Here is a 17,371-nt window from a genome sequence, read left to right as displayed (position 1 = left end):
AGTTGCTGTGTGTTACGTATGCGTATTAGCCTGAGCTTGTATAACGAAATACTACAGACCGGATGACTTGAATAATGGGAATTTATTTCTCACAGTTCTGGAGGCTGGGAGGTACAGAATCAGGGTGCTGGCCCTTTGGTTCCCTGCTGAGGGCCCACGTCCTGGCTTGTAGACTTGTGCCTTCTCGCGGTGTCCTCAAATGGCAGAGACTCTAGGGTGGGGGGGAGAAAGCAAGCTCGGTGTCTGTTCTTGCAACGGCACTAAGTCCATCAGGAGAGCCCCCCTCGTGCGCCCTTGTCTAAACCTAATTACCACCCAAAGGTTCCATTTCCAAATACCGTCAGAGTTTCGGGTGAGGTCTCCAACATGAGAATTTGGGGTGGGTGTGGCAGTGTCCTCCATAGCGTCGCGTCTGTTGTGGGTATGGATTCCTCTTTTACTCAGCGTGTTACCTGTTCCTGTCAGGATACGTTTAGTGCTCAGTTCCCGTATTTGGCCCGTGGGAGCTCTTCAACCTTCTGCGTCCATTGGACGTATGCCCCTCAGTCCTTGAACACTTCCTTACTTTCTAACACAGCAGGTTATTCTGGGCTCATCTGAACTTTCCCTGCTGCTTTTCTGGGTTTGCCACTTCTGATCCCTCTTATCCGAGAATGGGAGTTAGAAAGCTAAGCTGTATACACTGGGTGCACTTGTCATGGTGGTGTCGTTTCCAGGCTCTCCCAGGGCACAGAGCTAGGGCTTTCACGTGTGCTTGGACTATGTATACCTGCACACCTGCGCACACACGCACGCCGTAATACAGGTGCACACACAGACGTGATACACGTGCATGTACACACGCATATCTCATATACAGACATATTTTGCATATTTCTGTATCTCTCCATCTTAAAAACCAGCAGTTCTCACTGATTCTTTCCAATTCCAGTCCCACATCACAAATTGATCTTGCACCCCATCCCTGTATAAACAGCCCGCTCCCTGGCTCCGGCTCCCATCTCCACATCCTGGATAGCACCCCTTCCAGCCCGCCCCTCGCAGGAATGCTCTTCTCCCCTCTCTTCATCTCTGACCATCCACACGAAGCCTTCGTCCCCCAGTCCCGTGTGAGGATCATCACCCGCCTTGGGCTTCAGCACCGCACTCTGGGCTGTCCGCCCCCCACCCCAACACCCACAATCCCCATGGACTTCTGTCCTCCTCGGTGTCATCTAAAGGTTTTAGGGCTAAATTGTGAGGGAAGGGGGGTAGGGAACTGGAAGGACAGTGGTACAGCTCGGATTTTTACATGGAAATGTTGGTAGTTTCCAACTATGATGAGTCTGTACATAAAGGCAGACAGTAGAGGAATGCATGGATGAAAACTTGATTTCATAAAGCATCTGTGCTTAGATTCCCGATCTGGAACACCTGCAGGGTAATTGAGATACTTTGCCATGTGGATTTGGCACTGTGGGTAGACGGACTCTGCCACTGCGAACAGAGATGTGAGCCTGTGGGGACCTCAGAGGGAGACACAGAGGTCTGTCCCGTCTCTATAGACATGGGAGGCGGCAGCACGGGAGAGACAGCACCCTCCCTTAAAGACATGTGATGTCTGGTATTTCACATTCCTCCCTGAACCTCATTTTCTTCCCGATCCAGCAGGTTTGGGAGAAGGATCAGCTAAGATGAGGTACATAAAGTGCTGTGTAAGAACTGTGGTCAAAATGACACAGCAAACATTTATTGAGGTCCTACCCTGTGCCAGACATGTGCTGAGTGCCTTCTATTTGTTACACTTATCACAAGAACCCTAAACGATAGCTAATTTCCCCCTTTGACAGATCAGGAAACAGAAGCTCTGAGGGATTGAGTAACCTGTCCAAGGTCACTCAGCTGGTAAATGGTGCGGCCCGGTTTCAAATCCTGGCATTTGGAATTCATATTCGTATTATGTCGTTAGTTTTTACTCTGTAGAATGTGAGGTGCCGGGGTGGCTCGGTTGGTTAAGTGTCTGACTCTGGCTCAGGTCATGATCTCACCGTTTGTGCGTTCAAGCCCTACACTGGGCTGTCGGCATAGAGCCCGCATTGAATCGTCTGTCCCCTTCTCTCACTGCCCCTTCCCTGCTTGTGCTCGCTCTCTCTCTCTCCTCTCTCTCAAAAATAAATGAACATTAAAAAAGAAAACGTAACGCGGAAGTTGTCTCTCCAACGCGGGGGCAGCATGGTACCCAGACCCAGTTTATGGTACCCACAAGTTTGTCACTCTGGAGGAGCTCCCAGCTGGTGAGAGTGGATGTCATCCTGATGGGTCCAGCCGGAGTATATGTTCACCCAGCAAGAATTCTAGTGGTTAGGTGTTACTGAACCAGAACCAGCCACATCGTGTTAGGAAGGCCGTGTGAGCAGAATGGTTAAGCATGTTGACCTTGAAATCAGGCTGTGGAAGTGAACTCCCCACTCCACCACCTCCAGGTCATGTGACCACGGGAAAGCGTCCTCCTCTCACTGAACCGTAACTTCCTCACCTGTGAGTAAGGACAGTAAGAGGATATATGTCATTGGATTGTTTTGAGGGTCAAATGAGGACTGAATGAATAAATCCCGTGGATCACTGGCTGGCACATAGTAAATTCTCAATAAGTATTATTATCATTACTTTTTGAATATACCGGATTTTATAGACCTCCGTGGATTGACCTGGAAGTCAAGTGCTGCTTGCAAAATATTCCTAAGAAGAAACTATATTTAAAATTAGCAGCAATCACCTTAGCATAACCTTTGAATTCAGTCAACCTAATATTTGAATACAATTAATCTGTAAATTGGAATCCCTCAATATAGTCTACTTCCACTAGAAACACAGGAAGGGAGAAGACATCTGGTAAATTCTGGTTGTCTGCCAGTTATGAGGATTACCAGTGATCACATATAAAGACTATCATATATACTCTGTATAATTGGATCCCTCTCTAAGGTCAGGGCACCCGAGGGTCACCATCTGGAACAGCACTTATCCTAGCGGTGCAGCTAATGGAGATTAGACCGAACCTCAGCTCACTAGTTTGCTCAGAAAATACCAAGTATATGAGACGAAGACATTTTTTAAGTTTACATTGTTCGTAATTTGGGGTTGTTTGGTTGACGAGTTCAGTGTATTTCATCCTAGGTGCAGCTCAGGATTGACGACAATGGAAGTTAGAATTGTATAATGTGGAAAATGTCTTTTAGTATGGCTTTGAATTGAGAACTTAGCCCTTGTGTGCAGCTCTTGACTCCCTTACCTGAAGCCTGGCTGCCTGTGACCGCTTCCTGTGTCCTTGCGTCTCTGCCCTCAGGAGCCCGGGAAGCGCTCCCAGCTGTGGAGGATGACCGGCACGGGCATGCTGGCCCACGAGGGGTCTTCGGTGCCCCACAACCCCAACAAGCCCTCTGCGGCCCGCTCCCCCGAGGGTTGCGCCATCTTAGACATCGCTGGCCTTGCTGCAGTGACTGACAACAGGTGATTTTCTAAACAACTTTTGATGTGAATTCTTTGCTTCCAAACTCAGTTTCAGTGGAAATACACACCAAAAAGTGAGACCGTAAATGAAGTAAGAATTTGTATCTTTGTATTTGTATTTTTTTTCAGTGAAAGACCTGTCGTGTTCCCAAATACAAGTTTTGAGCCTTTGTTTGTTTGTTTGTTTTTAATATTATTTATTTATTTTTATTTGAGAGAAAGTGAGAGAGCAAGAGCACAGACGGGGAGAAGGACAGAGGGAGAGCAAGAGAGGGAGAGGGAGATAATCCTAAGCAGGCTCCACACTCAGCTCGGAGCCCAACACAGGGCTCGATCCCACGACTCTGGGATCGTGACTTGAGCCGAAACTAAGTCAGAGACACAACTCACTGAGCCACTCAGGCACCCTGAGCAGTTGGGTTTTTTTGTTTTTTGTTTGGGGTTTGTTTGTTTGTTTTTTTTTTTTTTTGGTCTTTCTAAGAATTTTGTTAAATATTTCAAAAGCAGAAGTGAATTATTGAGAGAACAATCAAAGATGTTTTTATGATGAACTCTTTGGGTTCAAATTGGTTATTAGGGACAGATAAGTTATTTGATTTGCCTATGCCTTAGTGTCTTTATGCAGTCAGTTTATTTTTTTCCAGTTAATACCTTCCAAAATTCACTTCCAAAATGACTTTACATAACTTACAAGTGAAAACCCAACATAAAAGTAATTGGGAATTAAACAGAAAAAAGTCTCTTGAAAATATTTCAAGATCTTTTTAGCACATAGCCCTTCTCAGACTGCCTGTCGCTGTGGGAATGCAGGAACCTGCTCATTACATCTAGTAGAATCCTTAAAAGTACCAGTACTCCTTTGTGTCCTCCTGTTTATTGCTTTCCGTTTTGGCTTATTCCTCCTCTCTCATTAAGAGATACTTAGCTGTCACGAGATTCCAGGCTACCTGCCCATTAGGGTGTGTGTGTGTGTGTGTGTGTGTGTGTGTGTGTGTGTGGTTTGTTTATTTATTTATTTTAATGTTTATTTTTGAGAGAGAGAGAGACAGAGTGTGAGCAGGGGAGGGGCAGAGAGAGAGGGAGACACAGAATCCGAAGCAGGCTGCAGGTTCTGAGCTGTCAGCACAGAGCCTGACTCGGGGATGAAACCCATGAACCATGAGACCATGACCTGAGTGGAAGTCAGATGCTAAACCAACCGAGCCACCCAGGCGTCACCTGCCCATTAGGTTTTAAAAGTGGAGGATGTTGGAAGAAAGAGCAAAACCACGTTCCCGATATTCTCTTCAAACCGAATGTATTTGACTCAGAGTATTCATTGCACTCTCCTGTGTTCCAGATATGAGCCACTGATGCTAAGAAAGCCTGATCGCAGGCGAAGCACAACTCAGACGTGGTGTTTCCGAGAAGGAAAACTGACCTGTGGGTTGCATGGGTTGGTTGTCCAGGTGAGTAGTGTTTGTAGCAAGCCATGTTGGGGCCCTCTTTGAAACAAAGTATCAATTAGTATATACACAATGTGTTGCTGAATGGGGAAAAGTAATTCCAGAGCAAGGGAAAGTCAAGAAACTTGTTGTGCATCTCTATGCACTTATAGGGGAAATATTTTTTAAGGTGATAATGTATGAGAACTGTATTGGGAGTGGTTGCCTGAAAGTAATGGGATTTTTTCCTTGGCTTATCTGGTGGTTTTTCTTTGGTGATATAAGTGGTAAGTTTTAAAAGAAAGAAAGAAAAATGCCAGCAAAGAGCCCACTGCTAAGTTAGGTGCAGTAGTTTTAGGCCTGTGAAGTTAATGTGGCATCTACACCAGTCTTCGGTGAAGTGTTCTAGGAGATGGTGAGTAATCGTCGTGGGCTCTCCATTCTCCAGACTCTGTCAATTTCTGCATTCTTAGTGGTACCCAAATAAGCGTTTAATTGTTGTAGCAAATGTCAGAATGAAAATTGCTGGTCAGTGTCCTCTGTCCTCAGCCAGTCTATGCCACGATAAGCCGCCAGGTACTTCATAAGCAAATACGTGTTTGGAAAATTACCAGGAGTTTGGATTTTCTGCCCTTCTGGCTTCATGTGAGAAATGAGACCATGGGTCTGAGATGAGTTGATAGGAAGTTCTGTGTCAGAGGCTTGGGCCGAGGGCTGAACAACATGGGGGACAAGGAGCGTTTCTGCCTCAGCCCCGGGCTTTGCCCAAAAGTTAAACACTGGAACACCAGGCCTTCGCCAGAGAACTCTTGGTGCTTGTCCCTGGTGGAAACCAGGCTGTCCCTCCAAAATGGGAGACTGTTCTCCAGGGCACTGAGCAAAACTGTAAGGAGCCTCTGCCTGCTGTTTGGTGAGACTTATTTTCTTTATCTCTGTTGCCCTGAGCTTTTTTCATCAAAGACGAGCTGCTTACTTCTGTGAAGCACACATCTGGAACGGATTTGTGATTTTCAATTAGCAATACAATTCAGGCTTCTGGAGGCAAGAGAGGGTGTGTTATAATTGTTGGGCCCCATGTCTGACCCTGACTTTACTTCCAGTTTGTTCCTAAAGCCCATGTAATTCAGATTCTCTCAGAGTACCCCCACCCGCACCAAAAAATCTTTTTCTGGTGTGTTGTTGCTTCTCGAATCCATTACATCATTTCTCTGCTTGTGAGTGGCCCTATAATAACAGTATTCAGCAGAGCAAAGTGTGCTTTGGTTAGGGAAATAAGCTTGTTTCAATCTTCCTGTTCTAAAGAAAGTAATCGAAGGCATTAACCATCTCCTGACACTGCCCTGATAAGGCTGCATACACACTTTATTTCTGAACTTACAACAGTCGTAAAAAGCTTTCTCCATGTTGAAATGTGTTCTTTAAACCCAGCTTGAAGTTTCCTTTTGATTACTCAGTATTTAAAAATTAACAAAGGGGGTCGAGATACTCTAGCCATTGTCTTCTCTAGCCCTGTATCTGCTGTCTCGTTGGCATTGTCCTGTAGACTTCCGTTTTGCTCAGGGCAGATAGCAGAAGATACTTTTCTCCAAAGGTCGGAATATCTGGCTCTCAGGTGACATTCACCATTCCCGGTTTCATTTTAGAACAGGTGTCATCTTCTGAATATTTGAGCTGACTGTCCAACCACAGGCCTGTTTGGGGAGGTTTTCAACTCTACAATTTGCTTCTTATTGGAGAGTTGAATGACAGTTATAATTGCTTTATTTTCAGAATGTCTTAGGGTTTTAAGCAAACCCAAAATGAGAAACAGGGCAACAGGGCTTTGGTACTTTTTTAAAGCTTATCTTAATGACTAGAAGTTATTACTAAACCAACATACTCTATTCTTACTCAGAATTCTCTTCATTCGTGTAGCGTAACTATCTGTCTTGCCCAGGTAATCCTCCTGGTTTTCATCTTCTGCAAAGCTGAAAAAATAGTAAATGTTTTTGTTAAGAATGGACCATGACCCTTCAAAAGAGAATTTACATTTGATAACTTGTTTCAAATGATATGTTAAGTTGTCAGAGCCAGGGCCTCTCCTTTTCTTACACATCTTTATTCTTTCAGGCCAAAGGAGGGCTTTCTGGTTTGTTTGACGGAGCTGAAGTTGTTCTTGGTCCTGATACTTCCATGGAGCTTTTGGGGCCAGTGCCACCTGAACAACAATTTATCAACCAAAAAATGAGGCCGGGTTCTGGAATGTTATCCATCAGAGTCATCCCAGACGGACCGACTAGAGCCCTCCAGGTGATGATTTATCCTGAGAATTGACATGAATCTCGCTGTGCTTTCCCCCCACACATTGGTTAGGCATTCAACAAATATTTATGGAAACATTTTTCTGGTTATGAGGATATGATGTCTTCATTTATAAAATGGGGGCAAGACCTGCCTCACAAAGTTGTTATAAGAATTGAAACTATAAAAATATAAGATGATATTAAAAAAAGTATATGAATTCAAGAAGGTAATGCCAAGAATGCTACATATTATTATTTTTATTATCGTTCATCATATATTATTAATCTTCCAATAATTGCCATATCAGTGGCATTAACAACAAGACACACGAGGTCCCTGATCACACAATGACAGTATTGTGTTTTGAGAGCAGGAGGGGAGGGTGTTACATTGCATATATAGAAAGGATTTGTATTCCCAGGTTTGGAGGCTTGGGGATCCTAAGAGAAGTAATACTTAAGCTGAGGTCTAAAGGTTAACTGAAAGGAATTATGTTAGCCAGATCAAGAGGAAAGGTAGAGGGGCTGTGCCCAAATAATAAGAGTGTTCGTCCCACAGTTATTTATCGAGCGCTTATTGGAGCCGGGTATGATGCGAGGTACTGAGCACATACGGTATTTGGAAAGTTGATAAGTGAAGGCCTGGAGATAAAAGGGAGACACCCGACTGGCGCTGAGTCTATGCTCAAAAGTAAGGCTGGGGCCAGATTATTAAAAGCCTGATACATGCTACCAATTTTGGGGGTTTTCTGTGGCAGTGAGGAGTCAGGGAATGACGTGAGCAGAAATGTTTTTTGCTCGCTCGCTCTGTCTGCAGCGTGGAGGATGGGAGTGGAGGAAAACTGGAGATAGAAGACAGCTGAGGGGCCGCCACAGCATTGCAGGTGAGGGTGTGTGGCCCCGATTCAAGCAGGTGGCAGGGGTAGGGCTGAAGAGGCTGGAGAGAAACAAGTAGAAATGGAAGCTTATTAAGGAGGAGAGTCCGACAGATTTCCTGATTGATGGAAGGTGAGAATGAGAGGAAGGAAGGAGTCAGGAATGGCTTTCAGGATTTTGATTTGGGCAAGTAGGACAATAATCCATGTCACTAAGACATGAACACTGAAGAGACTTCTGAGAGGAATGGGGAGTTAAGTTTTGGACTTGTTAGATATGTTGTCCACGTGAAAATGTCCAGAAATCAGTGTAAATATGGGTGGGACGCTTGGGAGAGATGTGCTGGAGGTCATGTGCTTAGGTCAGGGTGTAATTAGAGAGCTGAGGAGAAAAGGAAAGAGGCTGGTGTGTAAGGGTGAACTGTCTGAGGAAGTTCGTCATAATCTACAATATCTTTTCTAAAAGCACCCTTCTTGGGTGCCTGGGTGGCTCAGTCGGTTAGGTGTCCGACTTCGGCTCAGGTCACGATCTCATAGTCGGTGGGTTCGAGCCCCACGTCGGGCTCTGTGCTGACAGCTCGGAGCCTGGAGCCCGCTTCGGATTCTGTGTCTCCCTGTTTCTCTGCTCCTCCCCAAATCATGCAGTCTCTCTCTGTCTCTCAAAAATAAAATAAAACATTTAAAAAATAAAAAAAATGAAAGCACCCTTCTTGAGGCGGCTGCCTGGCTCAGTTGGTTAAGCATCAGACTCTTGGTTTGGGCTCAGGTCATGATCTCATGGTTCGTGAGATTGAGCCCTGTATCGGGCTCTGTGCTGACAGTGTGGAGCCTGTTTTGGATTCCTCTCTGCCCCTCCAACCCTGCTCAAAAAATAAATAAACATTGTAAAAAAAAAATTTTTTTTTTTTACATTTATTTATTTTTGAGAGAGCACAAGTGGGGGAGGGGCAGAGAGGGAGACAAAGAATCCGAAGCGGGCTCCAGGCTCTGAGCTGTCAGCACAGATCCCGACGCGGGGCTCGAACCCACGAAACGTGAGATCGTGACCTGAGCCGAAGTCGGACGCTTAACTGACTGAGCCACCCAGGTGCCCCTATAAATAAATACTTAAAAATAAAATAAAAGCACCCTTCTTTTAAGACAAATGTTGAATGCAGTGATCTTGAGGTTTGCGTATTTTGACTTGACCTGTATAATTCTAGATCACCTGCATATGCCTCCCCCCGCTCCCCCATATGAGGTTCTCATGGTCTGCAGCTTGGCATTTGCCATGTAGACTTAAAACCAAGTTTACTTCATTATTACATAAGTCTTACTTGGCAGTGCTTTGGAAACCATGAACTTCCACAGGATGGTTGAGCAGATAGTGACTTTTGATCTATCTAGTTGGTATGGAATAGGTTTCACTGTGGAAGTATGAGCCCTCTCAGTATAGTGTTTTGACCTCAGATAACAGATTTCTCCCAACGGAAAAGTGACCGTTCATCATATGAAGTGGGTGAGCTTCCTGTAACTGAACAAGAGGTACAGAAATTGAAGAATCCAGACACAGAGCAGGAATTAGAAGTAAGTTTTGAGTATTGCACACTTATTTCTTTATCAGAAATTTGTTTAGAGTTTTGCTCTGTGGTTTTTCTCAGTTTTAGACCTCTTTTCTCTCTGCCCTCTGTGAATTCTAAATATGGCTGTTGCTTGATGGTGTTTACTGTTATCACAACATGTATGTGTGAATATGTTAATTAAATGATAGCTAAAGTTGAATCCGAATGTAACAAATGTTGCTAAAGTAAGATGACAATAAAGAAAGCTAAATGATTTGAATTTACACAGGACTGAAGGTCGAGAATAACGCAACTAGATTTTTTTTGAGGGGCCCCAGCTTTCTCTTGTTGTCTTTCTTCCTCTCTCCCTGTTTGGGCATTGGAAAGTAAAAAGTTTGAAAAGGAACATGAAGTGAACATGAAAATGCACACTTACTGGATATTTATTTAGTGATTTTTTTAAAATTAAGGACCTATAGGTAAAGCACTGTGTCGGATATTACAAATTTCAGTGAATAACTTACTAAAAGCTTGCATCCCAAAAAGGGAGAAAGATTTTCAAAAATTATTTTCCTGTAACGAAATGCAGAATGTCCTCAGAGCTCCGAGAGAGTATCATCATATCACTTTGGAGTTCTGGGTGGGGTGGGCACTGTGCCTGGAGAGAAAGGCGCCTGGCGAGACGACGGAGCTGGGTAATACGATTCTGCTCTAAGTGCTTTTCTTCTGCTCAGAGGTAAAGTAGAGGGATTCAAAGCCATTTCTTTCCTTGTCCTCTCCTGGCTACCTTGGCCTCTGTTTGAGACTGTCACTGTGTTGTATTTTGGTTTCCTTTCAGGTGCTTGTGAAGTTAGAAGGTGGAATTGGGTTGTCCTTAATTAATAAAGCCCCAGAAGAACTGGTCTTTGCAAGTCTTACAGGAATCAATGTGCACTATACACAGTTGGCAACCAGTCACATGCTCGAACTCAGCATACAGGATGTGCAGGTAAGGCGGGCAGTTCTCAACTTATTAATCCGCCTGTGTTCTTGCTGAACACCCAGCCAGATCCAGTGTTTGGCGTCCTAAAAACGTTAATGCTTCGGCAGCGATCTTATGACCTTCGGGGCTGGGGATGGCTTTTGTTCCCCTAGCCGGACTGGAAACACTAATAACATATGTGACAGGGGGAAGAGTCTCCAGAAAGTCTTGTGTTCCCAGTGAACTATAATTAGCCCTCGGCTGAGCACTGCTCCAGACCTGCCTAACAAATCATAAAAGGAAACTCTGAAAGGATCGATCTGTTTCCAAGTAATTTAACTGTATCCCTGAACAAAGCTTAAGACTTAATGGGATATAAAAATATTCAACACCCAACAAAGTCAAATTCACAAGATCTGGCATCCTGTCAAAAATTACCAGGTGTGCAAAGGGGTAGGAAAACAAAATATATAATGAGATAATCAGTCGAAGTGACCCAGAGCTAACACAGATGTTAGAATTTTCAAAGAAGAACATTAAAACTGTTATTATAACTACATTGTACATGTTCAAAAAGGTAGAGACCTAGAAGATACGAGAAACTTAGACTTCTAGAGATTAAAATGAAAAACACACTGCATTCAATTAATAGCAGATGACACAGTACAGAAAAAAGATTAGTGAACTTGAAGACATAGCAATAGAAATTGTCCAAATTGAAATGCCCAGAGAAAAATCATCCATAAAAAGAAAACAGCATCAGTGACCTAGGGGACAACCTCAAGCAACCTAACATACAGATGATTGGAGTCCCCGAAGGCCAAGATTGAGAGGAGGGCATATAAAAAATAGTGGAAGAAATCTTGGTCCTAAATTTTCCAAACTTAATGAAAACTAAACTCACAGGCAGAAGAAGCTCAAGCACAAATCCAAACACGCACGTGCACATGCATGCAGAGGAAACTGTACCGCGGTGCGTTATAATTAACCGTGATAAGTCATCCAGATTAACCAAGACATGTCACGTGCAGCAGCAAAGGTGAGAGTGGCAGCCGACTGCTCACTGGGAACCGTGCGAGTGACAGGACCATACACAACATCTTTAAAGTACTGGAAGGAGGAAAGACTGTCAACCTAGAATTCTATGCCCAGCGGCTGTGTCTCTCCAAAACAAGAGCGAAATAAAAATGTTTTTAGACGTACAAATCTAAAAAGAACTCATTCCCGGCAGATTCACGCTAAAAAGATAAAGAACATCATTCAGGCACAGGGAAGTGGTAGCAGCTGGAAATCTGGGTCTGCGTAAAGGAACGAAGAGTACCTGAAATGATAAGTACGTGGCTGAATCTATAAGATTATTTTCTAATTGTTTAGATCTCTTTAAGAAATGATCAACTGCTTAGACAAAAGTAACAGCACTGTGTTTTGGGGTAGGACATGTAGGACATGTCAGAATAAAGTGAATGACAACCATAGCATGAAGTCTGGAGGGGAGAAATGGACGTGTATTAACTGTAATGTTAATACATGTGAAGGAGTATGCTGTCCTTTCAACAAAAATTGGTAAGTTAAAGATGAATACTATAGGGGTGCCTGGGTGGCTCAGTCGGCTGGGCGTCCGACTTCAGCTCAGGTCACGATCTCACAGTTCGTGGGTTCGAGCCCCTCGTCGGGCTCTGTGCTGACAGCTCAGAGCCTGGAGCCTGTTTCAGATTCTGTGTCTCCCTCTCTCTCTGACCCTCCCCTGTTCATGCTCTATCTCTCTCTGTCTCAAAAATAAATAAACGTTAAAAAATAAAAAAATTAAAAAAAAAAAGATGAATACTATAAATCCTAAAGCAACAAAGAGCTACCACTAATAATCCGACAAAGGAGATAAAATGGATAATCCGAGAGAAGGCAGAAAAAGCAGAAAACATGGGAAAGAGTGGGTAAGACAAATAGAAAACAAATAGCAAGATGATAGACTCATTCGGACCTAATTGTATCAATTAAATGAACGTAGATGCTACAAACACCTCCAATGAAAAGGCAGAGATGATCAGATGGGATTAAAAAAAGCAAGTTCCAATTATATGCTGCCTCCAAGAAACATTTTAAATATAAAGACACAAATAGGTGAAAAAGAGAAGAATGGAAAAAGACATACTGAGCTAGGCCTAGTCATAAGAGTGGAATCATAAGAGAGTGATTCACTGGTAGTGATTCTGATTACCATCAGAATCAATTGCAGAGCAAAGCATATTACCAGGAATAAGGAAGAGAATTTCCTAACGATAAAAGAGTTTGTCAGGAGGCCATAACGATCCTATTTACATACCTGATTGTGGGGCTTTGAAATATAGGAAGCAAAAATTGATAGCACTGAAAGAAGAAATGAACAAACACATGGTTATAGTAGGAGATTCCGTTGCCCTCTGTGAATAATCGATAGAATAAGCACATAAGCAGCAAGTAATCACAGCCGTACTAGATTTGAATAGCACTCCCAGCCAGGGAGACCTAATTGACATTTATCCAGCAGTCCACCTAGCAACAGCAGAGAACATGTTCTTCTCAAGTGCAGGTGAAACATTTCTGAGAGAGACCCCATTCTGGACCAGGAGACAATTCCCAAGGGCAAAAGGACTCAAGTCACACGGTATGTCCTTTGATCACAATGAAATCAAATTGAAATAACAGAAAGATAGCTGGAAAAATCCCCCAAATGTTTAGAAACTATAAAACACACTTCTGAATAGCCCATGGGTCAAAGAAATCAATAGAAATCTGATAGAAATTAGGAAATATTTTGAACTGAATGAAGATGAAAACACGACATCTCAGAATCAGCGGAACGCCACTCACTGAACCTGTACCGAAGTGAGATTTATAGCGCTAAATATTAGAGGAGAAAGGTCTGAAAACCATGAATTCAGGTGTCATCTTAAGAAACTGAACAACAACAACAAATTAAGCCCAAAATAAACAGAAGAAAGGAAATAATAAAAATCCCAATGGGAATCACTGAAAAAGAAACCAGCAACTACAGTAAAAAAACAAAACAAAACAAGAAAACCCTCAAAAGCTGGTTCTTTGAGAAGATCCGTAAAGTTAGCAGTCCTCTAATGAGTCTGATCAGGAGAAAAAAAGAAAAGACACAAATTATTGATACCAGGAATGGGAGACGTGCCAGACAAGCCCCAGACGTGACAGTTCTCTGGGAATGGAGCTTTTAGGGGAGCTGGAAGCTGGTCCCCGCCCCTCCCCCACTGGCTGCCAGGGTGCGGGGCTGTTGGTTTTCGAGGCCTCTTTGGACCTGGAGAAAGCGGATGGGAAAGGATCATGGGAACGCCACAGAGCTCACCGTTCTTGCTGAGTTTCCAGTAACTGATCCCTGGGTCGTTGCAAGCCTTTGGTTAACTCGGAGTTCTGAAAAGGTTGATTTTGACGGTTTCTGCCAGAGTTTTGTTGTCACGCCAAGACAGCTCTTCTCTGGTAGCATCACACTTGCAGGCCTTTATCCCAGCCTCCACCAGGGTTGACGTGTCCAGGAAAACACTTCCTGGTAAATATTTCCAGAAGGATCCAAAGACCTAGACTGTACTTCCTTCCCCAGGTGGGCAGCCTCCTGCTCCCGCTCACGGCATGTACTTCCATCGCGCCGAAACCCCTTTTCAGAAAAATGTTTTCTTTTATCCTGTATCACAAAGAGCAGGTAGTTCAGGCTAATCGCATCCCATTTGTTTGAGGACAGATAGAAAGTTAATATCTTGTGCTTCTAATTTCTTTGTCTTTCATTTTTGACCTTCCAGAGGAAGATCCATGGAGTCATCTGTTCTTTGTGAATTTCATTAACTTTTTAATTAAAATTTTTTTTTTCTACTACAATACCTTTTGATTTAATGTGTGCTGTAAATCATAGAAAATAGATTTGAGTGTTTACTATGATTACAGCACTGTGAGAATGAACATTTAAAAATAGAAAATACAGTCCCGTCCTTAGGGAGCATCTAATCTAATTGGAGAATAAAACTAGAATTCCTAACTCTTACATATCTTGTATCAAATATGTTTGGGGAAAGAACAAAGGAGAGGTCAGACCAGGGTGAGAACTTTCCTGTTCTTTCCTCTATTGGATATGACAGGTGATTCATTCACTCAGTAAAGTCTTAAGCATCAGCTGTATCTGGAGATACAGTCATAACTCAGAAGATGAGGTTTCTGCTCTCTTTGGGTAACAGCCGAGAGAAGAAGTCAGCCGATAAATATGCAAGCCAGTGAATAAATAATTAGCAGCTGTGAATACAGTCATAAAGAATAAAGCGGGATCGAGCTGCTTTTTAGATCAAGTGGCCCTGGAAGGTTTTCCTGAGAAGTGAGAGCTGAACTTCGAAGAAGACATTGAGCGAGCCACGGAGAAGGATTTGAGGCTAAAAAGCATTCCCTCCGAATCCAGAGCCTCTGAGTGGGGAGAGTTGCCCACTTTTGAGAAACAACTGGTCGGCTCATGTGTGGGGGTCGTAAGAGAGTGCGCTGTGGAGGAGAGTGCTCTGTGGTGAAGACAAGGAAATGGGCAGTGTCTACATCCCCCAGGCCCTGGGGAGAAGTTTGGTTTCATCCTAAGAGAAAGGGAAGCCACTGACAGGTGGAAAGGAAGGAGGGCATGACTTGATTTGTATTTTTGGAAGACGAGTGTTGCTGCTGTGGAGGCGAGTACACAGTAGGGCAAGGACAGAAGTGGGAAAAAGTGTCCATGGCCTTGCCCTCACCTCAGCACCTCGACAGCCAGCCGTTTATACAGAGGGCTGTGTGGCAGTCCACGTGATCTGACGGAAGGGTCGCAGGATTTGTGCCAGAAATGCCTGCCTTTGAATCCCAGCTCTTCTACCTACCAGCTCTGTGTGTCTGGACAAGTGACCTAATGTCTCTAAGCTTCTGTTCACGTGTTTGTAAAATGGGGAGGAATAATATTTAGCCGTTCGAGTGGTAGTAAGGGATACGTTAGGTGACGTGTGGAAGTACTCTAGGGGTTCCCAACAGATGTTCTCTTTCCTCCTCCTGGTACGGAGTTTTGGTGGCAGAGTGGAGGTGGCTCATTCCTGCAGTGAGCCTTCTGACATCCGTAAACATGGCGGAGTGTAGCGTGCATTCTCGGTTATGGTGCTGATGGGCGTGGGTGATTAGAGCCACCCCTAATGCCACTGACATCACCGTTTCCTTCCTGGCAGGGACTTGACTTTAGGACAGACCACTGTTTCCATTTGGTAGCCACTTGCGCTACTGATGCCCTGGTTTTCGTTGCCTAGTGTCCATTCAGTTCATTCATCAGTAGCATGGTGGTTGGGAGCGCTGGGCTTGGGGTCAGGCCAACCTAGAGTCAAGTCATGGTTCTGTGATTGACCAGCTGTGCAGCCTTAAGCAAGGGCCTCGGGTCTCAGCTTCTTCATCTGTGATGTGAGGACAGGGATAGTCCTCAGGAGGTTGTGGTGAGGATTGCAGAGTAGAGCCCAAACTCTAGTAACTCTGACACCACCGGTGTCCCATGACTCGGTGGTGCAAGGTCCCATGCGTGCAAGGAGACTAGCTTGGTGCCCAAATAAAGGGTAGCTTCTGTTGTCATTCCTGCTGCAATCAGTGCTGGCCGTCAGTGCAGGTACATTTTTCCAGCTGCCGTTGAGACACAGTAACATGGGAAGGGTACTTTCTGAGTATCCTACATGTGACGAGACCCCACTTAAAGGTAAAAACTGAGAACTGAGCCATTCATTGTGTGTTCTCGTTTTGATTCGCTGCCTTTTCGTGCGTTAGGTGGACAATCAGCTCATTGGTACCACTCAGCCCTTCATGCTCTATGTGACTCCCCTGAGCAACGAGAATGAGGTCATTGAGACCGGCCCTGCCGTGCAAGTGAATGCGGTGAAGTTCCCCAGTAAGAGCGCGCTGACCAACATCTACAAGGTAGGCGGGTGGGAGAGGCTGACGGGCCTGGCACGGTGGCAGGGGGCCGATTTGCTCTCTCTCAGCCGGGTCTCCGAGCAGCAGTGAGGGGTGTGGCTGAGAGTAGTCCTGTGGGGTTGAGGCACAAGTGACTTACCCCACGGTGTCGAGGAATTTACAGCAACTCTTCTCACAACTGTGATTTCGATGACCTTGTGCGTGATTGTGCCGAATCCATATAGGCATATAGGCCAGAGTCTGTATTCATTGAAGTGAAGTCTGTGGGAAAGCATAGCATCGTCCAGATTGATCAGGACCAGGCATGATCCAGATGTGTTCTTAAAAGAGTCATTAGAAAAGGAGTGGTAGGAGGGGTCTGCCCTCAGGACAGATGTGCTCTTGGGTAAGCTGCCACACTGTTTAATAAAAGCAGGTCACTTTCTTTCGTAAAGAAGTTTCCAGGTACAAGCTAGCTGTTACAGCAACAGATTCTGGAAAAGTGGGAGCTAAGAGGTTGCTTCCCATATTTCTGGTCCTTTGTCACCAGTGCCAGTGGGGGCCAAGCCTGTATGCGGCCCTCAAATCCTACTGCTCCTTAAAGTAACTACCGTCCACGGAAACTCAGTGCCGTAACGCTGTCCGTGGCAGTGCATCTGCAGGTGTGATCCCGACAGAGGAGACACGGATGCCCCAGAAACCAAACAACAGGGTGCTGAATTGTCTATTAAACATCTGGGATTTTTGGCTAACTGTAACAGTGTAGAGAGAGAGAGATGAGCCAGGGATCATTTGGCAACGTGATTATATAATCCCATGAGTGAAGAAACCATACCATTGTCATTTGGGGCCTTCTTACTGGCACAGGTAAGAGTTCCTTCTG

General features: G+C 44.5%; 1 protein-coding gene across 8 annotated transcripts in view; it reads left to right on the top strand.

The window, feature by feature from the left end:
* VPS13D (vacuolar protein sorting 13 homolog D) overlaps positions 1 to 17,371 on the top strand; it is a 257,455-nt gene that overhangs the window by 138,641 nt on the left and 101,443 nt on the right. For all 8 annotated transcript variants that reach the window (XM_049618063.1, XM_049618062.1, XM_049618059.1 and 5 more), the window contains 6 exons: positions 3,326 to 3,489; positions 4,829 to 4,937; positions 7,023 to 7,202; positions 9,520 to 9,636; positions 10,450 to 10,599; positions 16,363 to 16,512. In XM_049618063.1, the coding sequence (XP_049474020.1) occupies positions 3,326 to 3,489; positions 4,829 to 4,937; positions 7,023 to 7,202; positions 9,520 to 9,636; positions 10,450 to 10,599; positions 16,363 to 16,512 (870 nt within the window). The remainder of the gene's footprint in view (positions 1 to 3,325; positions 3,490 to 4,828; positions 4,938 to 7,022; positions 7,203 to 9,519; positions 9,637 to 10,449; positions 10,600 to 16,362; positions 16,513 to 17,371) is intronic.

This window comes from Panthera uncia (genome assembly GCF_023721935.1).
Source record: "Panthera uncia isolate 11264 chromosome C1 unlocalized genomic scaffold, Puncia_PCG_1.0 HiC_scaffold_4, whole genome shotgun sequence".
Classification (NCBI taxonomy): Eukaryota; Metazoa; Chordata; class Mammalia; order Carnivora; family Felidae; genus Panthera; species Panthera uncia.
This window is presented reverse-complemented; position numbering and strand designations above follow the sequence as displayed.